The sequence below is a fragment of the Mastomys coucha genome, unplaced genomic scaffold (assembly GCF_008632895.1).
Source record: "Mastomys coucha isolate ucsf_1 unplaced genomic scaffold, UCSF_Mcou_1 pScaffold23, whole genome shotgun sequence".
Classification (NCBI taxonomy): Eukaryota; Metazoa; Chordata; class Mammalia; order Rodentia; family Muridae; genus Mastomys; species Mastomys coucha.
In genome coordinates this window covers 16859888-16886888 of record NW_022196906.1, presented here as the reverse complement: position 1 = coordinate 16886888, position 27001 = coordinate 16859888, and the positions used below count along the sequence as shown (strand labels likewise).

Below are 27001 nucleotides of genomic sequence, written 5' to 3'. Positions count from 1 at the left end.
GGGAGAGACAGAGAGAAAGACGGAGAGAGACAGACAGAGAGACAGACAGAGAGAGAGAAATGGGGAGAGGAGACAAGCAGAAAGCGGAGCAAGGTTATCCACAGTGACATACTTCCTCCTGTAACACTCCACCTCCTAAAAGTTCCATAATCTCCCAGGATAGCAACACCAATTGTGGATCAAGTATTTGAACAAATACAGGAGCCTATTGGGGAGGGGGCATGTCTAATTTAAACCACCACAGAGGGAGTAACCAACGCTGCACTGTGTATGCCTCCACGGTTCACGGAAAATGGCTGCTGTACTCGATTGTGACCAGTGTTCACTCTGCAGCTGGCAGAGGTGGGTATGGGCACCACGCCTACAGTCTTCAAGGATGACCTTCTTCAGGCAGCATGGCCATCCTGCCACTGCCTCTTTCGGCTTCTGTGATGCTGCTACCAACTTCAGATTGGTTTCTCAAGTCCTCTGAAGGGCTTCCTCAGAAAGGCTGGCCACTAGCATCCTAGCTCCCATCTCTCCTGCACCCAAACAGAAACAGTCCTTGTCCCTCGACTGGCAGCTCCAGCTTAGCACATCTCCATTCTCAAGAGCCCAGAACTTTTTTGCAAAGCTCCATGGTCATAAGATTGTTAGAGAAGACTTTCCACTCAAGGTGAAAGGGGCTGAATTAGAGCCTTCCTACAGCCAACTTCTGAGACTTTTGCCCTAAGGTGCTTGAGTCTTTTCATCTATCTCGTCATAAAATATATGAAGTATGCTTGACAGGCTGGAGATGTAGTTCAGTTAGTAAAGTGTTTGTGTGGCGTACACAGGGCCATGAGTTCAATCCCCAGAAGTGTATAAAACAGAAGCAGTGGCTCAAAACTGTAATTTTAAAAATTACATAGGACCAGTGAAACAGTTCAGAGGGTAGAACTCTTGCACATAGGCATGGTAATCTGAGTTTGATTCCTAGACCCCACAAAGTGACCATAGAGAACCAATCCCTAATAGTAGTTCTCTGATCTTAACATAAGTCACCACACGTGTGTGTGTTCACAAGTGCACACATACACAACACAAGTGGATGGATGAATTAATTAATGATAAATGATTAAGTAAGATAAAGGACCTGCAGCCAATCCTTAAAAGGGACAAATCAGACTAATGAAGCCATCTTTATATAGTGAAGTAACACAAGACCATCCTTAGAGTCTCAGTAAGTTCCCCGTGAACAACAGTAACGATGATGAAGATACTACTGAAGCCTAAGACTTACCTAGCACCTACAATGTACTAGGAAGTTAATACATCTCTTTAAGGGACTATTTCAGATGACTCATGTATCATCTGTCTATTTTATTATCCTCTTATAGATTTAAGATTTTACTGCCATTTTATAGATCACTAATAGCTTTCAGTAGCCATTCAAATAATAAGCCTGAGTTAAAAGCTACCTACAGTCCTGAATGCAGAGTGCACATTCTTTTGTGCAGTATGTGCAGTATGCACAAAAGTCTTGATCCTTAAGGTGGAGGGAATGGCAGGTGCTTCAGAGCAGAAAGAGTTGCCCATGTGCTGGACTGAGAGAAGGTGAAGGAGAGAACTCCTAGATAGATCAACACTACAGCCAGGGTCCACCTCTACACAGAGATCCTTATAACCAAGGCTCAAACCCAGGGCCTCATGCACACACCAGAAAGCGCACTAAGCTAAATCTCCATTTATTTGTTTACTTTTTATTTTTGAGATAGAGTCTTAGTAGGTGTCCTAGCTGACCTCAAACAAGCTCTATAGCCCACGCTAGCCCTAACCCACTGATCCTCTTGCCTCAGATTCCTAAGAACCTGGGATTATAGGTCTGAGCCACGAAGGCCAAGCTCATACACAGAGATCCAGGAGGCTTGGCACAAAGTTTCAGTGTTAAGCTGGGTGTGGTAGTGCATACTATGAGTACAGCACTCAGAAAGCTGAGGAGGATATTCAAAGCTAGCCTGGGCTACAGGGTGAGTTCCAGGTAAGCTTGCATTACATAATGAGACCCTATCTCAAAGCAAAACAAGAGATTTGGACAGTATTATAAAGCAGAGGCTTCAAGATAAAGGACAGCAGGGTTAGGATGTGTGTCTTTTCCTTTATCTGCTGTATTACAAAAGCCACCAAGCAGAAAATGAATTGGAAAGAATCAAGAAAGAACTTACAGTTGAGACCAACTATTATGACCAGGTGAGAGAGAGCTAAGCCACACACTCTCATGTCTTACTCCCTGGTTTAACGCAAGGCCAAATCCATCGCCTCTACAAGGAAATAATGTAGGCAATCTTCAGGTTCTCCATGTACTCAGAGGGGAAGACAGATCCATTCATAAGGTCCTTAGAGGAGATGGAGGCATGGTAGAACTTACACAGACAGACACCATCTTCTGTTTTTTGTTTTTGTTTTTGTTTTTGTTTTTCGAGACAGGGTTTCTCTGCATAGCCCTGGCTGTCCTGGAACTCACTCTGTAGATCAGGCTGGCCTTGAGCTCAAAAGTCCGCCTGCCTCTGCCTCCCAAGTGCTGGGATTAAAGGTGTGGGCCACCACTGCCTGGCGACAGATGCCATCTTTAGGCCACTAAATGTCAGAGCAATGGAAGTTAAATATGCAAAGACAGCCGGGCAGTGGTGGTGCAAGCCTTTGGGAGGCAGAGGCAGGTGGATTTCTGAGTTCGAGGCCAGCCTGGTCTAGAGAGTGAGTTCCAGGACAACCAGGTCTATACAGAGAAACCCTGTCTTGAAAAACCAAAAAAATAAAATAAAATAAAAATTTTTTAAATTTTTAAAAAAATGTGCAAAGATGCTGCTGTGTGGAGTAAAGGGGATGAAAAGCCCAGATGTAAGTAAAATCCCATGTGCTCGATGGGAATTCTATTGTGATTGTCACCAAATAACAGAGATGTGACACCAAGCACTCACACATGCTTTCTATGCAACTGCATAGTTACTTCTTTCGCCCATGTATCTGCATACACAGGGGGGGAAAAATAAACCTTTCTGCAACAAAAACATAGAACTGGGATGCAGTAAGATAAATGATATTCTTAAATTGGCTTTTTTCTCAAATTAGCAAAAGTCGACAAGAAACCGAGTCAAAGGCCCACAAGGCCAGGGTTGGCTATCAGCCGTTTCCTAAGTGTTCACACTCCAAGTGTGTAACAACTCACATAAAGACATTCCACACCATATACTTCATGGAAGAGAGAAATGCAACTTTGTTTATAACTGAGGATAAAAGAGCTAGAGTTTTTAAAATATACCCTTAAAATACTAGTAACCAAAGGAGTTGTTAGGGTGAACATTCCATTTGTTTATCTCCTTTTCTTTTGCATTCTGTAGCAGCACTCAGAGGAAATAGCCACTTCAGCTTCCAAATAAAATAAATCCGGACAAGCAGACCCCAGTCAACTGCCGCCCCGACTCTACCAACAGTGCAGAGAAAGGCGTGCTCAATTAAGCAGACCACAGAGCACCACTCTACTCTACTCATGCCAGATCATCTGAACTTTATAAATGCAAATGTAGTTTACATTAAATCAGAAGCAATGCATGCATATAATTATATCATTTGGAAAGCTTTTAAGAGAAAAGAGCAGATGAGTGCTTTTAAAAACAAAGTTGGGAGAGAATGTAAACTATCTCAGCAGATGTAAGTTAAAAACTGAAAATATATAATTTCTTCAATATTAACAGAAACTGTGGAGATACCTCGACATCTACTTTTCAAAATGCGTTTTGAAAATTAGATTTGCATTATAAAAAAAATTGACCTCATAGTAAAGAAACAGCTAAATATTAACTAATGAATCGCTATCTCTACAATGCTCACTGGGTATAGGGTAGATATCAGATGAATTCAGATCCAACTGTTATAATCTTTAATTGCCCCTAAAGTGGCCTCCCTAAAGGACTGTCCCAGAACTCCTACCGCATGGTCCAGGCACTCAGGAAAATTCACTGTGTCTAAACCCCTTACCTATCTGCCAATATCTGAAGCTATCTGTCCTACTTTCTCCACTGATCTTTACGTAATTCTCACATTTATTCCTTTAGGTCTTTACAAAACCTCCCACAGATACTATTCTGTGTGTCAGCACATCAACATTTGCTGATAGATTTAAGATTTTACTGGTTCTCCTTACCCATTTGTCTCTCCTATTGTTATCCACAGGTTCTGCAGGGGGTGTTCTAGCCTCATGTCTAACAAGAGACATGAGAGACATCTACTCTGCTAAGATGGCAGAAGTGAGACTCACACATCCCTTGCCTCAATGTACTTTAATTAGCAAGCTTAAAGATCACATGTGCTTTCTTCTGCAAAGCAAAAGGGACACCATCAAGTTCAACTCATCTTTACACTCACGTTTATGATTCTTCTGCCATGCCCAAAAGCATCTAATTAAAGTGGGGAAGCTTGGGACTCTCCAACTTGAGCTTGTTCCATTTGTTCCCCCTCTGGCATGTTAAAATCAAGCAGAACATGGGAGAGCCCAGTGTGGTTTAGTCATGCTTTCCATTTCTTAATGCCTGCTTGCATCTACACAAACACATGTGTGTGTTTACTATTCTTTGCTCCTCACCAGCTTGGCAGGACGCAGACGCCCAAGCTGAGAAATGCCTCCCTTCCATTTTGGAGGAAATGTTTCACTGTCCACTACCAACTGATGCTATTCAGTTTTGTTAGTTATCTGGTTGGTCGTTTGGTTGGTTGTGCTTGGTAGGTTTTTGTTTATTTGCTTTGACACAAGGTTTTGTCGAGTGGTGTAGTGTGGCCATAAACTCACGGAACTCCTGGGGACACCTCTTGAGTGACTGAGATTATAGGCACGTGCCACCACATCTGGAAAGTGAGAAATGCTGATGAAGGGTTTATCATCCTAACTTACTTCTTGTCGGTAGCTCGTTTTTCCTTTTATGATCCATACGATATATCCTTGGTGTGTAGTGCTCTAAATTCACAAAGATGCATTGAGATGCGGGTCTCTTTCACTTGAGGGCTGAAGATCAACAGGCCCTTTCTAGTTCCCCTCTCACTTGATAATTCATTTTTGTCTTCACTGACCGTCTCTTTAGTTTAAATGTCCATTTCCCCAAACAGCACCTTGCCTTTACAGACGTCTCATGAGAAGAAAATGCAGTCTAAGCCTCGGGATATGGGTTGGCAATAAAAGTGCTCACAACACAGCAAGAGAATCTGAGTCTAAATCCCTACAACCAAGTAAACTCCAAGTAGGTGTGGCATCCCAAGGCAGAACCCGAATCCTCAAGCAAGCTGACTAGCAAGGCTAGTGGTGCAGATGAGTTCCAGGTTAGACTGAGAGACTCTGCCTCAAAGAAAAGGTAGAGGAGCACACTGAGCTCCCAGATCCACACACACGTGTATGCACATGTATATATGAACATTCATGTACATAGCACACACATGTATGAAAAAAGGAAAAAGTAGTATGCAGTCTATTTAACCTTTGCATCAGCCCTGAGTCAGATCCCAGATGGCCACCGTCTGCCTGTCTGGCCAACTCGCAACTCCTACTACAGCCTTCCCACAGCCGTTAGTCCAGGGCTCCATTTCTCTCTCGTCTCATATCAGCTTGCTGTGATCTTTACATCTCTAATTATCAGCTTGGATCTGACAGGCTTATCCTACTACTACTCTCAAGTAAGGACTTTATCTGAAATTCTCCATTGTAAAATCCAAGAGCTGTTAAGTGCTTGGCTGTAATAAACGAATCACTGTGGGGAGGAAGGTGTTTGGGGATAAACCTGACACAATGACAGGTTTTGCTCTAAAATTCAAGGTCTGAACTTGCTGTGGACTCGGCACCACCTGTTTACTCCAGAATTAGCTTTTTGTTCTGAAGACACCAGTGCCATGCTACCTTTATTGTCAACATAGATGACATCAAGCCTGTGGAACCCACCCATTGAAGAGTGTTTGTCCTTGTGCAATCCTTCCTGCTACAAGGAGCTAGAGGTGCAGCCCAGTGGTGAAGCAAGGACTTGGCATACACAAGGCCCTGCACTCAACCTTCAGAGAGGACAAAGAGAAGTGTGTACCATATAGTACACATGATTATCAAGCAGACTCTAAAGGAAATGAATGAGAGGAATCTACAGAAAATCCTAGCAAGAGCTAAAGACAATCCCATATGGCATATGGATCATGTGCTGAAAAGAAATACCGTGTCCTGGACGGGCCGCACGTGCCTTTGCCGTGATGCCTAAATCTAAGTGAGACAAGAAAATTTCCTTAACAAAACCTGCCAAGAAAGGCTTGGAACTGAAGCAGAACCTGATGGAAGAGCTTCGGAAATGTGTGGATACCTACAAGTACCTCTTCATCTTCTCTGTGGCCAACATGAGGAACAGCAAGCTGAAGGACATCCGGAAGGCCTGGAAGCACAGCCGGATGTTCTTAGGCAAAAACAAGGTCATGGTGGCAGCCTTGGGTCGAAGCCCATCTGACGAATACAAAGACAACCTACGTCAGGTCAGCAAGAAGTTGAGAGGTGAAGTTGGGCTCCTTTTTACCAACCACACGAAGGAGGAGGTGAATGAGTGGTTCACAGAGTATACAGAAATGGATTTTGCTCGAGCAGGGAACAAAGCAATTTTAACTGTGATCCTGGATCCAGGGCCCCTGAAACAGTTCCCTCATTCCATGGAGCCACAGCTGAGGCAGCTGGGGCTGCCCATTGCCCTCAAGAAAGGTGTGGTGACCCTGCTGTCTGACTACGAAGTGTGCAAAGAGGGTGACGTATTGACCCCAGAGCAGGCCCGTGTCCTGAAGCTGTTTGGGTATGAGATGGCTGAATTCAAAGTGACCATCAAATACATGTGGGAGGCCCAGTCAGGAAGATTCTAGCAGATGGACAATGATGACCTTCCCGAGAGAGCACCTGAGTCTGAGGGAGAGTCTGAGGAGGAGGATGACAGCTGACTCTGAGAGCCAGGCCCAAGGCCTTCCAGCAAGTTCTTATTCTCCGCTGGACCCCCCCAGGACTGCTGTCACTAGTCTGGAAGGAACAGCTATTTATTTTGCTATGGAAAAAAGACTAGGAAGGGTGATAGGGAATGACTTTGTTTTTATAAAGAATAAAATTGTATCTGCAGGGTGTTGCCTGTAGACACCCAGGGGGAAAAAAAAAGAAATACCATGTCCCTTCCACATGTTAGAAATCTGGCAATCTAGATTTCTTCATATCAATTACTATTCTGTGCTTTTTATAAACCTGAAAATGCTTGACAGGAGTCAGGTACAAGGGGTCCAATACACTGAGGGTGCAGAGAGGAGCAGCAATGTCCCCTCAACGCCCAAAACCTGAGTCCCACACTCTTTGTCATCACAGAGGCATCCCCAGGACAGGAACCCACATCACTAAAGTCAAAGAACCACCCGGGAAATGGAGCAGCTGCCCCAGATCTCAGTTCATGGATTCTTAGCTCTCTTGTTGAACATGACGACTTCCTGTGTTCCGTCTGCCCACAATGTGGCCATGCAGCATGAGCACAGCATACATGGGAGCAGGGTGGTTTCAGATCTTGGTTTTTCAGTGATGTGTTCAGAATGGGAAGGAGACAAAGAGTGCTCAGAGAGCCACTTTGTCAGAAGAAAACAACTATAAGTGCATATGGATATCAATACACCGACTGACACAATAATATTTGTTGTTTAAATGACTTCCTCTGAAGATTAATTATAAAGCACCAACAACTGGTAGTGGAGCAATGGCACAGACATTAAGATCACTTGCTGCTCTTGCAAGGACTCAGGGTCAGTTCCCTATACCCACATAGAAGCTCAAACCAATCTGTAACTTCAGATCCAGGGGTAGAACCTCTTTTGGCATCTGTGGTACCAGGCATGAGCATGGTATATACACACACACAAACACACACACACACATGTACACATATACGTATATATTTATGTACATAACATGTATGTATATACACATATATGTATATATGTAGGTAAACACTGATATACATATAAGTAAAAAGTTAATCTTAAAAATAATCAAGCACCATTAATTCAAATCAGAAAGCTACTCAAAATTTCCAAAAGAAAGATTGGTGATAAATTTTTAGTTTAACCAGGGGATAAATTAAATAAGAAAATGCACTAAAATGAAGAGTAAAGCTAAGCAAAGCCTGACAATCACATGTGCCTGTGCTTAGCACCGTGCCAGTGCACTGAGACATCTGTTAGGCATTTAGACGTTATCTTAGGCATATTCCATATGATGCCAAGGAAATGGCTGTAGCCATGACTCATCACAGACATTGCTGATATAGAACACTCTCATTTATTTTGTGTGCTTTACTCTAGAATATCCAGTTGCATTCTCATTTATTTCATCAGTTAGCAATCACCATATCCTAGAAGCTTCTATGATCTTAGCAATAGAAAGATAGTCAAATTCAAGAGCAAGAAATATGTTTCTGCTAACAACTTTTGGCTCCAAAAAGATGTCTTCACGCCATTCATTCCGTTACTGCAAGACAGGCCAGCCTGACTGCAGGTGCAGATGGTCCCAAAGGAAGCCTACTGCTAAAATCATAGGATAGTGTTTACACTCTGCAGTGCTAGAGATCAGACCCAAGGCAAGCACCCTGCCATTGAGTCACATCCTTACCCACTGAACTGCAGGTTTTCTAAAGTGGTGTGTACTCAAACTATTTCAATGTACAACACACATTATCCTAAAGAAATGCTTAATATTATCATGTTTATTTCTATGAAAGTACATATATAAAATAGTGGGTTTAATATCTTTAGTATTGTAAATACAAAATAAGAAAGTTTTAAATCAACTAGTTTCAACTACTTTTCTTATATAAGACAGCTAAATTAATGAGGCATATTTAAATGTAATTCAAGCTTGGCTATATAATTATTGAATTTCTATCTGATATTAGTCTCAGCCAAAAAGAAGTCCCTCACTTCACGTTCCTGTCTGCTGATGTCTGTCCTGTCTGATGTCTGTCCTGGCTGCTTTCTTTGTTTCTTTGCTTGCTTGCTTTGTCAACTTAACACGTTCTACAGTCCCCTGAGAAGAGGAGCCCCGAGTGAGAAACTTGTCAGGAGGCAAGTCTAAGGGCATTTTCTTCAATAATGATTAACAAGGGAGGGCCTAGCCCATGAGGGACGGTGCCACCCCCTGGGAAGGTGGCCCAGATCACAGAATACATCTAGCTCGTCAAGCCATGAGGAGCAACTCAGGAAGCAGCACTCCTCGGCGGCCTCTGTTTTAATCCTGGCCTCAAGCATCCTGTCTTCAACTCCTGTCCTACAGCCCTCAGAAACAGAGTATGACCTGAGCGTTATAAACCCTTTCCTTCCTAAATTACTTTTGGTCATGATATTTTTAGCACAATAATAGAAGCCCTAACTAAGAAAATGTCAATAGGGATGTAAAGTATAGATATACATAGAGCTGGTAGATAGGTGATAGATACATACATATAGCTGAGAGACAGATGGATACATAGACGATAGATTAATTAGATGATAGACAGACAGATAGATACATTGCCCAAAGTAAAGTATATCTGAACTCCAAACATGAGGGAGCCTGAGGCAGGAGACTCACAAGCTCAAGGATAAATTACATATGGAGAACCTGTCTCAAGAAACATTAAAAATAAACATAAACATACCAAAAAGAAACTTAATTCTAGTTTTTCAGACTTCTTGAAAACTAGATCACTATATATGCATCTTAAAGCCATTTTAAAATTCCTCGCATCCCTAAAACCAAAGCTACACGTCTCTAACGCAATTTAGTTTCACACCTCTCACACCCTATATGTGTGGCTCTTGTCTCTCACATCTAGCCAAACATCACCTTCATCCTCTGCAATGTCCTTGGTGTGACACAGTGCCCTAAGCTGAACTTTCCAGCAACAGTGATAGCACAGAATTACTTACGGGATGTTCTGGAAGCAAGAAGAGTCACTCGAGAACCTCCTAGGAGACGGAAGCCCATTACATTCACTTGATCATCATCTGATGGGCTGGCAAAGTCTGCAAGGAAAGGGGGAGGGATCACCGACAGAGCCACAAAGTAAGCACTGTTTTAAATAGAAAGCGTAGCTGGGGACATTTCACATTGTTAATATTCAAAATGCACACATAAAGTCTATTAGCTCATCTCTACAGCAGCTTCGAAATGCTCAAATTTCTGCCTCATAACAACACTCTGGAATGATTTCAGTTTTTTTTTTTTTTCATAGTTGAGTCCAGGTGTTCAGCTGAACAGTCACAGGACAAATTCAGGGGGAAACGTCACTCCATAAGGCTAACAAAGGACCTGGGATTTGCAGAGATCGAGGAAAATGTCAGATCCGACATCAGAAGACTATCACTGCCCATGGTGGCACATGCCAGCAATCCTATGATCAGAGCAGGAAGAACTCTGGTGTGAGGTCAACCTAGGCTACAGAGAGACTCTGTCCCCAAGAAGAAGAGGGCTTGGGGAAGAGTCTGAGATCAGCAGAAGCCACGGACAAAAGTACAACAGATGACCAAGGCACTTATTGTGTTTGTATTCATATGAAAACTAAAACAAAACAAAAATGAATGGTCCCTATTGAAGGGTCCTAGAGAACTGATCATTTATTCTGTACAAAATATAGACATTTCCCATATTATAAAGGTATTGCACTACAATACCCCATTATGAATTTAAAAGATCATTAAGTCCAAGCACACTTAATAAATTTACCCTTTAAACATCATAAGTTAGCCTCACTTGCAGCTGAGTGTGCTCAAATGTTCATATTCACTGGGTTGAGAAAAGTCAACTTTACACTATATTTCAATCGCTGTTAAGGTACTCGTAATCTGCCAACTCCACTTTCAATTCTTTATCCAAGAAACAGTCATAAGTTTTAGGTTTTGCGAAGGCATTCTCACAAGAATTCAATATAAACATCTAAAAATAGAATATGAGTCAGATTATTTCATGATGTCTATCTATAATAAAATACCATGCAATAATTAAAGTCATGAGTGAAAATATCTATGGTCTACAAACATGTTTCTAAACAATATGAAAGAGAGTCTTTAGGGGAGGAGTAAATATTACAAATATTTGTAATTGACAAATATTACATTATTACAAATGACGTAATATTACAAATATTACGTTAGCTATAGAAGGGAAAAGAAACAGACATGAATTTCTGGACAATAGAATTATCATCAGCAGGTTCCTGTGTGGACTTATCTTTTTTAAACTTCCAATCTATTTGTGATAAGAGCTAAAATCATTTCACATAAGCCCTACATTTCTTCACAAAGAAGCAAATAAATAATTAGGGATAGATTCAAAGCTCATTCTTTGATATGAAGCTCATTAAGCTGTACCTTTAGGTAGAATATGTAGATCTGAAATAGTCATTGTACCTGATGTCATCAGAAAAGAGCCTTTATACGCTGATGCTGGTGAAATCTACTCTAAGCAACTGCATGCTTCCATGATAATGGAGTACAACGAACAATGAACATGATTCGTGTTTGTTAAATGTAAAATAAAAGATACATGGTATAGGTATACAATCTTGGGGGAACTATCCTTTAATTTGTCACTAAGTGTTGTTTCTAAAGCAGTAAAATGCTCACATGGTTATCATTCCTACAATGTCAACAAAACAGGCTCCAAACCAGTAGAAAAGTGGGAGCCCACAAGGCTTTGTAAATATATAGTTTGCACCATATCTTACCAAGATAAACTCGGGGTCAGGACCTACATGTGTATTCAGTCTCTAGTTGAGCTCGGTTTATATCAATAAAAGTCAGCTTCTTGGAATCCAGTACTTAAACATTATCAATAGCACCAACAAATTTGTTATTGCAAATTTGTTATTCTATGTATCCATGGAAGTTTGTGCAACCCAAGGAAATAATCAATTCATGCAAGGTGCTGCAAAGCGAGTGGCCATTGTACATTTTTATGTCTAACTTTGTTACAAAAAATGAAGAGAGGAAGAGAATGGAGGAAGAAAAGAAGAAGATAACAGGGAAGAAACCACAAAAAATTACTATGTGTATACAAGCTCAATTCAAAATTAAGATTGAATGACTGGGCTGCTGATATGGCTCAGCTGGTAAGAGCACTGTTCTTCTGAAGGTCCTGAGTTCAAATCCCAGCAACCACTCTTAATGAGATCTGACGCCCTCTTCTGGTGTGTCTGAAGACAGCTACAGTGTACTTAATTATAATAATAATAAACAAAAATCTTTTTAAAAAAAGATTGAATGATTGTTTAAAAAAAAAAAAAACTTCATTTTAGAGAGTTTGTTTTCCATAGTAACAAATAAACTAAGGTTTAAAAAGCCTGTCTGCTGGCTGGGAGTGATTCACCCCTTTAATCCCAGCACTCAGGAGGCAGAGGCAAGTAGATCTGAGTTTTGAGTTCAGGGGGCCAGCCTACTCTACATAGTGAGTTCCAGGAGAGCCAGAGCTATACAGTCAGACCCTGTCTCAAAATAAGAACCAAAATAAACCAGTCCTATTCTTAATGAATAACAAATTGAAAGCATTTTATATAATAACACAAAGGAATGACTTACTACAAACCTCAAATTTTGTGGGAAACAATCTGGATTCTAAATCATTCTAAATCCTACTCCTCAAACACAGTAGGGAGGATATACTTCATAGTGAACAAGGCTAATTTTTAATAAAGTACTTTAAAAAGCTATTCAACCAAGGTTATTTTTTCTTTTGATTTCATGCCATTACTAAGAAACAGACATAGCAGAAGAGGAGGTGGAAAGATTGTAGGAGCCTGAGGTGATGGATGGGTCCAAGGAAACAGTGTCTTCCAGACGCAACAGGCCTGGTGTGCATATGAACTCGGAGAAACTCAGAGACTGTGGGAACATGCACATGGCCAACACAGGCTCAAGCCAGATGGGGTCCCAGTGCTTGATTGCAGTGCTGGTTTATCTAAGCAAAGCTGCAGTTCTTCTACTAGGGCTTTACGCTTTAAGGTTCTCAAGGAAATAGCTATGGACGGTCTCACCCCCAGCAATCACCCCAACCTACACTATGGCCCTCATGCCTGGACAGCAACGACCACTAAACTAGAGCTGCCTGCTCCTCCTCAGGGGCTGTAGACAGAAGAGTCATGAGGAGCAGCCATCCATGAGGCAGCCCTCAGCGGCGACAGCAACAAGGAACAATATTCTTAGAATGGGATGTATCCAAAGGTCTACAGCAGTGGTTCTCAACCCGTGAGTCAAGACCCTCCTTCCATGGAGGTCGCCTGAGACCATTGGAAAACACAGATATTTACATTAGAATTCATAATCGTAACAAAATTACAGTCAGGAAGTGGCGACGAAAACAACCTTATGGTTGGGGTTTCCACAACATGAGGAACCCTAGTAAAGGGTCGCAGCATTGATAAGGTTGAGAACCACTATGTATATTGACACTGAAAAACAAACATTTATGTTTCAAGCCAAAACCTCCAACCTAGCAAGACACATTTGATGTTTTTATAGCTAGCTGAACACTGAACCAAAATAATGACTATAAAAATGGTGATAAAATGTAAACGGTGTATCTCACCACCTTACTCGCGTAGAGTGCTCGCCTTTGAACGGGTGCATGAGACCACTTGAGCATCCTCACTGAACAGGTACTGATAATCCCCTACGACCTGCTGCTGGAGGGCTCTATGTGGCACCCCACTTCTGAGCTCACAAGCAGATTATTCCCAAAGTCCTACCTGGGAAGAGGCCGAGCAGACTGACAGGAGACTTGTTGGTGTCGATAGTTAGTTTGTGGCTTGCAGTTTTTGAAGGCTGACCAGGTAGGCAAATTAGTTTCAGAGGAAGTCTAAATTTACATTGGATAACCCGAGGAATACCTGAAATTAAAAAAAAAAATGTAGATCTGAGTTTGACAAATAATTTGGGAAGAAATAATGTGCAGTCCAAGCAGACACTCTAGCAAGCTTGCCACCTGCCTCTCTGTTCAGCTTAAGTCAAGTAACTCATACACACTACCAGGGTTCAGCTTCTCTCTAGTATGAAAAAGATGGTGGAAGGGAAACAGGAGGGGAAAGGGGGAGGGAGAGGGAGGAAATGCAACTAAATAAAGAGAAATTAAAAAGCATTATGCTGAGTGAGGTGACCAAGAAAGACAATCACCACGCTCTTTCCCATTTGTGGCCCCTAGCTCTGAACCTTGCCATGTGAGTGCATAACCTGAGGTCACTGCAGATACAAGGAAAGGGGAATGGCCATGAGGCATCCAGGGGGGCCAGGGCTCGAGAAGACAAAACAGCCCAACACAGCTGCTATAAAGGGAGAAATGGGAAAAACAGATGAGGAAGGCTTACCTGGGTGGCAGGGACATGGAGAGGAAAGGAGGATAAATAACACAAAGGATGCTTAAAAAATCCATAGAGAATTACATCATTTTGTGTTCAATTAAATTGCATATAATATATAAATATATGTGTATACATAAATAATTTTAATTGAAGTTTTACTGGTTGTGGTAACAAATGCTCACTACAAAACTATCAAAAACCCAAGTGCCTAGCATGGGAAACTTCCTTTCTAGTCATTGGTCACAGTGTCCCAAGAGACCCACCACCCCAAACATACAGTCTATTGGCATTGCCCTGATCATCTCCCAGACAGAGGACTTGGGCGAATCAAGCTGGAAGTAACCCAGAGGGCTCCTCTCTGAGAACTGGTCTTATGCTGCCAAGGGAGAAAAACCATCAAGACTCCTGCCAGGGTCTAAGGCCTAAGAACCATGATGACCAGACTACACGGATATTCTAAAAGATACAATAGTGGCACTTACATCCTGGGGTAATCAATAACTAACTAATTTGGCTTAAGGCCTGCCCAGCAGGAAGAAATTCATGCCCAGAACTATAAAATGAACCTGTGACTGGTACGGCCATGAAATCTAGAGAGCCTACAGTGTCATGTTTCTAAACCAGCACAGTTGGTAACTGCACTCTAAATACTTATCCGTATATCCACAGGTAAATGTAGCTCTCACCCCACTCAATGAAGCATCCTTATGCAGAAGAGAAAGACCATTACAAAAAGCCAACACATGTAAAAACAGAGAACAACTGAAGGCTGGGTACCCGTCCCCAGATGGTACACTGACAATCAGTCCCTACACGTAAAACTTCATCACAGAAGTGGGGGTGGAAAGACTGTGAGAGCCAAAGGACCAGGGCAACCTTAGAAAAGGCCATCCAAAGACTGCCCCACCTGGGGATCCATCCCATATACAGTCACCAAACCCAGACACTATTGAGGAGTGCCAAGAAATTCTTGCTGAAAGGAGCCTGATATAGCTGTCTCCTGAGAGGTTCTCCCAGAGCCTGACAAATACAGAGGTGGATGCCAACCATTGGACTGAGTGCAGGATCCCCAATGGAGGAGCTAGAGAAAGGACTGAAAAAGCTGAGGGGGTCTGCAGCCCCATAGGAAGAACAACATCAACTAACCAGACCCCTCAGAGCTCCCAGGGACTAAACCACAAACCAAGGAGTACACATGGCTCCAGCTGCATATGTAGCAGAGGTCAGCCTTGTCAAGCATCAATGCGAGGAGAGGTCCTTGGTCCCATGAAGGCTCAAAGCCCCAGTATAGGGGAATTGGAGTGCAGGGAGGCAGAAGCAGGTGGGTGGGTGGGTGGGTGGGTTGGGGAAACCCTCATAGAAGCAGGGGGAGGGACAATGGGATGGGAGCTTTTGGGAGGGGGGAAACCAGGAAAGGGGATAACATTTGAAATGTAAATAAAGAAAATATCCAATAAAAAAAAAGTTAAAAAAAAAGAAGAAGAAGAAACCAAGCAGAGGGGGATAGGAAGAGGTGGATGGGAAGAGAGGGGGAAGGGAAACCAAGCAGAGGGGGATAGGAAGAGGTGGATGGGAAGAGAGGGGAAGGGTAGTGGTGAACACAATTCAAATACATTGTATGAAATTCTCAAGGAATTCATAAAATATATTTTTAAAAGCATTAAAATGAATGTGGGCTTGAGGTCTATCTTTTAAAAGAATATCTTTAAAAACAAGCCCATTTGGGAAGTATAAGAATCATCCAGTTACTGAGACAATTGTTCAATGTTTTCAAAACCCAGCCTCAGCCTAGGACTGTCACATATGCAGCTTCTGTGAACGTTGCACTATCCTCTCAAATCGATCTACCCAAGGCACTCTAGTCGTTAGTTGTTTGTACTTACTGAGGATTCAGATCATATTAGCTAGTCTTGGTAAATTAGGACCGTGGGAGTGCACACGAGCTCTTTTAAAGTCCATGACAATTTTTCACATTGATACTGAAAATGTCACTTTTAGTGGAATTAGTTCTAATCGAGAAATTAATTGACATTATAATTTTAAGTTCTAATTTTTCAAGTCTACTCATCTAACCATAAATGTTATACTCACGGAGATATAGTTGAGTAACTTTATTAAATAACAAAGTTGAATAACTTAATTCTCAAACTTATCTTAAATCGCCTTTCTGTATTTTACAAAGAATGAAACTAAATTTATAAGGTTACTTATAAAAATCTAAGAATCAGTGCTTTAACAATAGGCTTGCTCCCTTTTCATTCTATGGTTTGGATGAGAGCACAAATATAGACATCGGTATCTTAGTGAAGCACTATAGAGAAATGGGAAACTCAAAATGTCTGCTGTACTTGATGGACGCATATACTTATCTCTTCATTTCTCTGCAGCAGGGTCAGTAAGGACTCAAAGACAATAAAAAAAATAAAAAACAGAAGCAGTTAAAATATGGCTTCATGACCCAAGCAGGAGCCTTGAAATTAGAATTATATTTTGTTAAGAGGACTAAGTTGTGTGGAAGATGGACATCCATCTCCTTTCTGGCTAGGACAGCGAGGGCATCACTGATGCTGAGCCTCCTGGTGGCGTGGTGATTAAAAGCTGATTCAGATCATGTGGAGCATTACCTGTTGCTCTCCTCAATGTCATCTGTCACCCATCATATCTTACTAAGCTCAGATTTTGTTCATAACCAACAGATGTTAAATTCACTTCTGGAATCCTAGATACAAATTACAACTGGAGTTTCTTCAGAAAGGTCCCTGGGCATCACTTCCTGATGGTCTGGGAGGATTTTAGGGGCATATGCATTTGTACTTAATAATAATGAAATGTTTTGAGTCAAAATATTGTGGTGACACAATCTAAGATACTTCCCAAGCCACAGCTCTCAGTTCCACCACACACATAAAAAAATTACAAAGAGCTCCTTTGCTAACTTTAAGGAATTTTCCATATATTGCACACATCCTCAGATCATGAAAATGAAGTCTTAAGTAGGATTCTACTCTAATACATAGGTTACAGCCTGGGTTGATAGATACAGTGCGGAGAGGACAAAGCTTGCTTCTATCTCCTTAACTTTAAGTGAATAATATAACAAAAGCGTTTTCACTTCTGACTTCTCTATACACAAAGGAAACAACTGTATCCATACTTTCAGCTAAATTCTAAGTTAACTGTTTAAACAAATTTTCTTCAAAACCTGTATCCTGGCCTCTACACCGTTTGTACCAGGTACATGGACTTGTGATTTAACAATTAGGAATGACCAACAACACTGCCTTTATATTAAACAAAAGAAACTGGTGAGACTATAGTGGTTCAGAATGGAATAAACTAAAGAGATGGCTCTGTGGATAAGAGCACTGGCTATTTCTTCCAGAGGACCTGGGTTCAATTCCCAGCACCTACACTGTAGTTCACACTGTCTGTAACTGTAGTTCCAAGGAGTCTGACACCCTCTTCTGGCCTCCTCAGGTACTGCAGGCACGTATTACATAGACATACATTGAGGCAAAACCCTCTATACATAAAACACAAAAATGAAAAAAATTTTTAAGAAGAAAATAAATGAAAACAAGCAGACAGTCAACACTAACTAGATCAATAGGGAAAATTAATTGTAATAGAATTCACATGTCACTGGCACATGGCAGTGTGACACTACAGGGCAAGGTCTGTGGGAGCATGGGTTGTAAGCCGTCTCCAGGTTTTTTGTTTGCCTCTGGGAATTATAAGCCTATTCCATAGGACATCTGGAAAACATTATTTGGACCATTGTGACACTCTTACTTAAGAAATTGATTATAGCTATTTTTTAAATAATAACAGCTTGAAATATTTTATCACTAAGAAAAAAATGATTTTTTTTTTTTTTTGAGAAACTAGATGTGATGGTTTATATGCTCGGCCCATGAAGTGACACTATTAGAAGATGTGGCCCTGTTAGAGTAGGTGTGTCACTGTAGGCGTGGGCTTTAAGACCCTCATCCTAGCTGCCTGGAAGCCAGTATTCTGCTAGCAGCTTTCAGATGAAGATGTAGAACTCTCAGTTTCTCCTGCACCATGCCTGCTTGGATGCTGCCATGCTCTCACCTTGATGATAATGGACTGAACCTCTGACCCTGTAGCCAGTCCCAATTACATGCTGTCCTTATTAGAGTCCCTAGAGTACCAAGGATTGGGATATTGCGACCATGCTTTTGTTTGGAATAATGTGGATTTGAGGACTTCAGATTTTGAAAGAAGTGGAATGCTTTAAATGGGGGCTTAATGGGCCATCCTAGTAGGAATATGGAAGACTTTGTTACAGAGAGTGATCTGAATTGTGCAGACCTGGCCCAAGGGGTTTCTGTGGAGAATTTCAATATGTGGCCTAGAGATTGTTTTTGTGATATTTTGGTGAAGAATGTGGCTACTTTTTTGCCATTGTCCAAAGAATCTGCCTGAGGCTAAGGTAAAGAGACTCAGATTAATTGCATTGACAAAAGGAAGTCTCAGAAATTTTGATCATAGTCTTTGTTCTCTGGTTAAGTCTCATGAAGAGCATTTTAAACAAGCATAGCAAGCTGAGAAAGGAAAAATATAAAATATATGGCTCTAATATTAAAGGGTCACCAGGAAGTGAAATGGAGCTTAATCCTGTGTTCAAGGATATTAAATTGAATTAAGGGAGTTGTGACCTTGGGGCCAGATCCAAACCAGGTAATTTAGGTCCAAGCATGGTGGTATAAGCCTTTAATCCCAGGAGGCAAAGACAAGCAGATCTGTGAGTTCAAGGCCAGCCTAGAACAGAGCAAATTCCAGATGAAGATAAACTTAAATCCAGACTTAGTGAACCACATCTTAAATCCCAGTGCTTACAAAACAGGCATGCAGATCTCTGAGTTCAAAGTCAATGTACAGAGCAAATTCTAAGACAGCCAAGTTTAGGCAGTTGAAGAAATTGGAAAACTGAAAGCTGGGAATAATGTAATCGATTGAACAAGGGACCATGGTCCAGCCCCAGCAGGAAGCAGAACTTGGCAGCTTTGGCCACATGTCTCTGGCTTTAGAGTCCAGAATAGAAGGGACTACTGGGACAATTCATGCTGGTTAGCTGGAACTAGACCAGTATCACTAAAGTGAAATCTTCTGGGAAGTGTTTTCTGAGAGCACAGAGGCTGTGTTCCAGAGATAGCCAAGGGTGTACCTCGTGCTGCAGCTGTACTTGGTAATGTGTAAGAGTCACCCAGGTGGTACAGGTTTTGAAGGCATGAAGGTACCATTAAGGGGTCATGATGAATAGCTGAGGCTCTGCACTGTGAGAGGCAATGGAAGGCCATTGGTGAAGGTAGCCTCAGTAGCAGTTGATGGCCCAGACTGAAGGGGTCATGCAAAAGACTTGAGGCTTGGCACCACAAAGAGAGCCTATGAGAGGCTATTGGTGAAGCCTAGTTGCATTGGAAGACCCAAGTGTATTGTACATGCCAGTACCATGGGATGATCACCAAGAACAGCAGCAGCAATGGAGTGGATCAACCTGAGCTTAGAATGCTACAGAGGGCAGAGCTGGAGAAGTGACACCAGCCCTGTGGAGAAGCCCAGAAAATCATGTGTGGATCCCAGACATTGAAACAAACTGTAACACTGAAGCTACCTTGGAGACCCCAAGATGTTCCAGATGCCAGAGCCATGGGCTATCTGCAGAGGAAAGCTGCTAACAGGGACTGGAACCAGCCCAGGAAAAAGAAGTTTGTTATAGTCAACAAAGATGAAAAAGGAGTGGAGATCTGAAGAGCACTTTGACATCAGACATGGAGATGTAGAGTTTGGAGTTTGCTCAGCTGGTTTCCTGTCTTGCTTTGGGGATTACAGTTAAGTGATTGGATGAATGTCAGAAGAGACTTTGAACACTGGATTTTTAACATTTTTGAGACTTCTATAGACTACGGGGACTTTGGAAGCTAGACTAAATGTATTTTTCATTATGGTATGTTTAGGTATGGCCCCATATGCTCATATATTTGGACTAGCCTATGGGGGCCAGGGAGTGGAATGTGATGGTTTATATATGCTCGGCCCATGGGGTGACACTATTAGAAGGTGTGGCCCTGTTGGAGTAGGTGTGTCACTTTACAACCCTCATCCTAGATGCCTGGAAGTCAGTTTTCTCCTAGCAGCCTTCAGATAAAGGTGTAGAACTCTCAGCTCCTCCTGCACCATGCCTGCCTGGACGCTGCCATGCTCCTGCCTTGATGATAATGAACTGAACCTCTGAACCTATAAGCCAGCCCCAATTATATGTTGTCCTTATTAGAGTTGCCTTGGTTATGGTGTCTGTTCACAGCAGTAAAACACTAACTAAAACACTAGATTAACAAGATGATGCTAATGGGAGAAAATTAGAATGCTGCTACTGTGTAGCACCCCAGTCCAAGCAAAGGCCACACACAGAGATAACAATCTCTAGTGCTCAGTTAGACAGGAAGCTGATCAGAGGTGCATTTCCCCTAAGAGATGTACAGCTGGTGCAAATCCGGCTCCCAATAAATGTGTATGTGTGTGTGCATGTTTGTAATAGAGAAGAAAATTGGGGCTGCAGAGACATTTCCATGGTTAAGAGAACTTGCTGCTCTTCCAGAGGAGGAGAAAGTAAAGATAAGGAGAGTAAGAGGCTAAGAGGGAAAAGAGAGAAGAAGAGAGAAGGGAGGGAGCAAACCAGCCCCCCTTATGTGGTGGGCTGGGCTACCTGTCTGTGGGGCGGGGCATACCTGGCTGTTGTCAGATGACTGTGGGAGTGGAATCCAGCCAGAATGCTGGGATCTTGGGCATTGTCTAGCCACAGAATAATGGAATGAGGGATCGTGGTGCCAGCCAGACACGTTTGGGAACATGTCTCCACTGTTCTGTCCCTTGTGGGGTCTTCCACTGGGTCTCTGGAAGTTAAGACTTGCTCAACCAAAAAAAAAAAAAAATGCTTTTCACAGCCCAACACCATATTTGACTTCCAGAACTCACATGGAGAGTTATAGCCTCTGTTACTCTAGTTGCTGGGCAGAGAGGTGATGCCCTCTTCTGGCCTCCTTAGGCACTAGGCACAGGCATGATGTACATAAGGGAAGAATCTCATGTATTAATGGGCTTTTCAAGGCTTATGTGGTGGCACTACTGCATCCCCAGCTCTTGGAATTCAGAGGCAGAAGGATAAGAAGTTTAAGATCATCCTATGTTACATAGCAACTTTGAGACTAGCCTGGGCTACATGAAACCTTGCTTCAAGAAAAAAAAGAAAAATTAAAATGAAGACATTTTTAGTGTTGTTTTTGGAACGGTTTTGAATCTAGTTCAATAAGCCTAACTGGCCCTAACTCTTTGTAGCATCAAGAACACCTCCTCTATGTTGTTGGGAAAAACTGCCTAATTCAGCTCTGGGACGTAAGCTGAGAGAGCAGAAATACCCATCACTCAGGTCATTCACCAGTCTGACTTTGCTCTACAGCACTTTGAACCTTTAAGCAAATATAATCACCTCTCTTTCATATGCTTCCCTTCCCATAACCCACTAGAGGAAATGGATAGTAGCAACTACTACGATGTAATTAATCACAAAATCATTTATCAGGCAGAGAGAAATTTTATATCAAAACGACTAATGAACAATTTTTCCAATATAAGAACTGTAATTGCACCTGGCACACACACCAGCCCAGAACCACTTTCAAATAGGAAGCCAAAAAGTGCTTGAAAAGAAAAAGAAAAAGGGCAGTGATGTGTGCGTACATATACAGGAAAAGACATTACACTCTACAGAACGCATCTATACATTACACTCTACAGAAGACCTGCAAAGTCGTTCTAAAGGTGAGGGAGCAATCTCTTATTACAAACAAGAAGCCCCAAAGCAGCAGCCATGTCTGGGAGCCAGGACTTCCTGAAGCCCCCGGGAGTGGGCGACATACCATGCTTCATCTGCAGCATGCTCTACTCCGCCCACAGAACACAACTTCAGTGACGAAATACCGGAGGCTAACGTGGGACCGCATCAAGCCTCACCTCCTGCTCTTCTGACACGGGAGGACAGAACTACTTGTCTGCAACACAGTCTGAATGGAGCTAGACACAGAAATGGATGTGGGAAAGGTCTGAGGGGCAGGATACTGGGGTCTTTACTACTAAATACAGCTGAGAATTTCAACTCCACTTCCTCAGGTTTAATGACAGTTTAAGCCACATCAAAAATTATTTTAAATCATTGTTACCTTTATATTGAAATATGAAAAGTTCCATGTTTTCTATTTCTGGCACGGTCTGAGCTGAATTTATAATAAAGCAGTTAAATGTCTTTCAGCGACAACCTTTACTGATTCTTTTCAACTTAACCTCTTGAGTACAAATGTAGTAGTTTACAAAACTTAAATTAAAATTATACCAGCTACATACACTGTTAAGAATTAGAATTTAAGTAGTATTAGGTTTTCTCAAGTAAATTTTATTAAGTAAGTTTCATATTACTAAGCTACATATCTATACTATCATTAAGACATTTCTCCAGGCAGTGGTGGCGCACGCCTTTAATCCCAGCACTTGGGAGGCAGAGGCAGGCGGATTTCTAAGTTCAAGGCCAGCCTGGTCTACAGAGTGAGTTCCAGGACAGCCAGGGCTATACAGAGAAACCCTGTCTTGAAAAAACAAAACAAAACAAAACAAAAAAACAAAAACAACAGCAAAAAAAGAAGATATTTCTCAAATAAATATATGTTTAGCTTCAGATCTCATAATATTAGAAACTATGTGACCTACACTGCATCACCATCAAGCTCATGTGAGTGTGCCAGGTGTACTATGCAAGCCTTCCTGCACTAGGGAGGCAGAGGCTGGCAGATCTATGAAGCTAACCTGGTCTACATAGTGAGTTCCACAACAGCCTGGCCTGCACAGTAAGTTCCTGGATAGACAGGGCCATCTAGAGAGACCCTATCTCAAAATAAAATAAAAAAAATAAAAGGGAAAAAAAAAGATTGTGTGAGCAAACACTGCAGGTTTAAAAGTGGTTTAGTTATATCTATGTAATTATTACTAGTCGATTAATATTATAATCTAAAACTTGTCATAACAAGGTATCTTTATAAAGATAACCTGCTGGGTTAAATCTAAATATCTAAAGAGAAAAGTAGGGCTGGAGAGATGGCTCAGCAGGTAAGAGCACCGACTGCTCTTCTGAAGGTACTGAGTTCGAATCCCAGCAACCACCTGTAATGAGATCTGACACCCTCTTCTGGTGCGTCTGAAGACAGCTACAGTGTACTCATATAAATAAAATAAATAAATCTTTAAAAAAAAAAAAAAGAAGGGAAAAGTAAATTAAGAGATACTTAAATGGGTACCCTGACACCTATTGGGAAACCTAAGAAACAAACTTAAACTGGGCACAGCCAGGTATGTGTATCCTGTGGCAAAATGAGACACAGCACGAACCAGGCAAGTTCCCCTTGGCCAGATCAGTCTTCTAGAACTTTTGGACGAGGCAAGGCACAGTTGTATAACAGAGCACACAGCACTCTTATCAGACACAAAGCTCGGCCTATTTAAGCATGTTGAAGAACATTTAAAATTAACCGACATGTACTTTTTTTCAATTCTTTCTTCATTAATTGGGATAAAATACTGAACATGTGCTAGCAAATTTCAGCAAAAATCTGTCAATGTTTCTGATGTTTCTCAAAAAAGGCACTTTGGGTCTGGAGAGATGGCTCAGCAGTTAAGAGCACAGAATGCTCTTCCCAAAGACGCAGGCTAACTTTTCAACACTGGGCAGTTCACACCGACCTAACTGCGGCTGCAAGGGATGCGAGCCCTCCTCTGGACTCCATGGTACCTGCACTCACACGTGCACATAGACCCACCCAACCTCACAGACATATATGCACACATAACTAAAAATAAAATGCATCTTTTTTACAAAGTCATTCTATTTTCATCCTTCACCTCAATTGTACACAGGCGCACTGCCCTTCATAGCAAGGCTAAGTAAGACATTACACCATATTAAAGGAGTCTGTTACAGCATACGCATATGTAATGGGTTCAGTGTGGTAGAATACCCATTGAGTTTAACAATAAATTTTATCCTGGAAATTTATTGTTCCCTTTCTTTTAACTTACCATCAGGATTTCGATCTATCCATTAGAAGCAATGCAAAAGAGGGGTTGGGGAGAGAAGGAACACAGACTAATTATCTTTGGCAGCACAAGTTTGATACACATCTGTTTGAAATACAATTTAAACTTTCAAGAAGCCCACCACACTTCCCTCTGAGAAACAAAAGCCTTATTTGAAGAGCAACCTCCAAGGAAATGAAATTCAACAGTGTGTTTATTTACACCTCTGTTCTCAAAACTCCATGAGAATTTACTCCAGTGTAAATATGCTTTAAGAAACATCCAGTGTGCAACTGACATGAAGGACGTAAGTGAAATCCAAGTGCAATGGAAAAGCGTGGTGTTAGGATTTCCAGAGAAAGCTCAGGAAATAACTGGAGAAGATTCTACTCCAGAATATATTCATTTGGGTTTTCAGGCTTGTCTTTTGCTCTTATTTTACAAACTTTTCATGTTAATTGATAACTAGCTTTGAACCAAATAATGTCTAGACCTCTGCTTTACCAATAATTTAGGATATTTTAAGTTCTATACATGAGAAAGTAAATGTGACCATAAGCCTCAGAGACACTGGCTGGTGACACAGGATTAAAACACAATTTTAGCCGAGCAGTGGTGGTACATGCCTTTAATCCCAGCACTTGGGAGGCAGAGGCAGGCGGATTTCTGAGATCGAGGCCAGCCTGGTCTACAGAGTGAGTTCCAGGACAGCCAGGGCTATACAGAGAAACCCTGTCTCAAAAGAAAAAAAAAAGATTGATTTATTTTAGGGTGGAAAGATGGCTCAGCGTGTAAGAGCACCAACTGCTCTTCCAGAGGTTCTGAGTTCAATTCCCAGGAACCACATGGTGGCTCACAACCATCTGTAATTGGATCTAATGCCCTCTTCTGGTGTGTCTGAAGAGAGCAATGGTGGTGTACTCATATGTATAAAATAAATAAATAAATCTTTAAAAAAATGCATTTTTAATGTTCTGTCCACAAGGTATCATGAATCCTTTTCAAGTTTATTTTCAACCAGTATCACTACTGTCCTTGAATATTAATGAAGACATCAGCCATCTCTGTCATTGGCCAGTACGGCAACCACTACTCAGATGTTAAGATAATGGATGGAGAGGCAGCAGGCAAACCGTCTTCACTTATGTGGCTCAGGACTCAAAAAATCACAATCAAGACCTCAACAGCCTCTTCAGAAACCATCAAAAGGTCGCTTGCCCCTCAGCCTGTTATCAAGTTCTCACTTTTCATGAGAGAAAACCTGTCCAAACACAAAGGTGATCCATCATACAGCCCTGATTTGAAAATCTGAATAACAGATAAAGTGATCACTTCTGGGTAAAATAAGATATGAGACCATTTAAGTCTAAGCAATTCGCAAAGCAGATAAAACCAGAGTTTTAAAATACCTAAGTTACGAGATTATATCAGAGCATCAGTGATTGCCAGGGAGTAAACCTGAGGGTTCACCAAAGGAAATTCCAGCTGAGATAGTTTAAATTTGGTTTATAACGTTGCGAATCGGCATGGTTACCTGTCGGTCTGGAGTATGAGACGACAGCGTTTCCTTCTAACTCGGATGGCATGTAACTTCTCCTCAGGTACACAGAAAATGCTGCTGTGCTGGTCATATCTGGAACTACAGGGAATACAAAAGTCGCACACATGTTACCCCAGGGGAGCAGTTACTAACAGTGACTAAACTTTGTGCAGCATTTACTCTGTCAGGATTTCAATAAGCACTTTGAACATCCCCTCTTAGAACCATCACAGGGATGCTAGAAGGCAGGTAGATACCGTTATCACCTCCACTGGTTAACTTTGAAGCACCCACACTACAGAGGTAAGAAGCACAGTTACACCACCACTGTAGGCCAGGAACTGACTCCACACATGGCATCTAGTGCTCCTCAACCCTCCATCTCTTTACCTGGATCAACAGGCAGAGAAAACAGGGTCAACAGAAAGGCACCAGGAAGTCTGTGGCCGCTATGGCACAGTCGGAATGGGATCGGATATGGATGATACACTAGCATGTTCTGAAGACTGAGCGGTCTGCTGCCCTGGGTTGGAGCATGGGCTTTCAGCCTCTACACAGAGCCACTGGAGTTTAACTAGGACAGTTCTTCAGAATATTCTAGAATTAACAGAACAAGAAGGCTCAGAGGATAAAGGCACTTGCTGCCAACCCGAGTTCTAACTCCAGGGCTTACATAGTACAAGAACTCACTCTTGCAAGTTGTCCTCTGATCTCCAAACTATGCCAAGTACATACCCATACGTATATTTATGTGTACACACAAAAACACAAAATAAATGTTAAAAATTAAAATCACATGCAAAAGAAACTTAAAAGTGAAAATTTTAAATATTGTAAAGAAAAGTTATATTGGAAATATTGTTTAAAATAAAAAAGAAGCCAGACATAGAGACATAGTTCTAGACATGATCTACATAGTTCTAGGACAGTCAGGGCTATGCAGAGAGAA

At 41.7% G+C, this 27001-nt stretch overlaps 1 protein-coding gene and 1 pseudogene across 13 annotated transcripts in view; one reads left to right on the top strand and one right to left on the bottom strand.

Moving 5' to 3' along the window:
• Positions 1 to 27001, bottom strand: part of Bbs9 (Bardet-Biedl syndrome 9) — a 409213-nt gene that overhangs the window by 195473 nt on the left and 186739 nt on the right. For 10 of the 13 annotated variants that reach the window (XM_031345639.1, XM_031345633.1, XM_031345628.1 and 7 more), the window contains 4 exons: positions 26047 to 26151; positions 24516 to 24530; positions 13764 to 13904; positions 9952 to 10047 (listed from right to left, as the gene is read on the bottom strand). In XM_031345639.1, the coding sequence (XP_031201499.1) occupies positions 9952 to 10047; positions 13764 to 13904; positions 24516 to 24530; positions 26047 to 26151 (357 nt within the window). The remainder of the gene's footprint in view (positions 1 to 9951; positions 10048 to 13763; positions 13905 to 24515; positions 24531 to 26046; positions 26152 to 27001) is intronic. The other 3 variants (XM_031345637.1, XM_031345636.1, XM_031345635.1) reach the window with 1 other exon arrangement.
• LOC116073570 lies at positions 6313 to 6915 on the top strand (annotated as a pseudogene).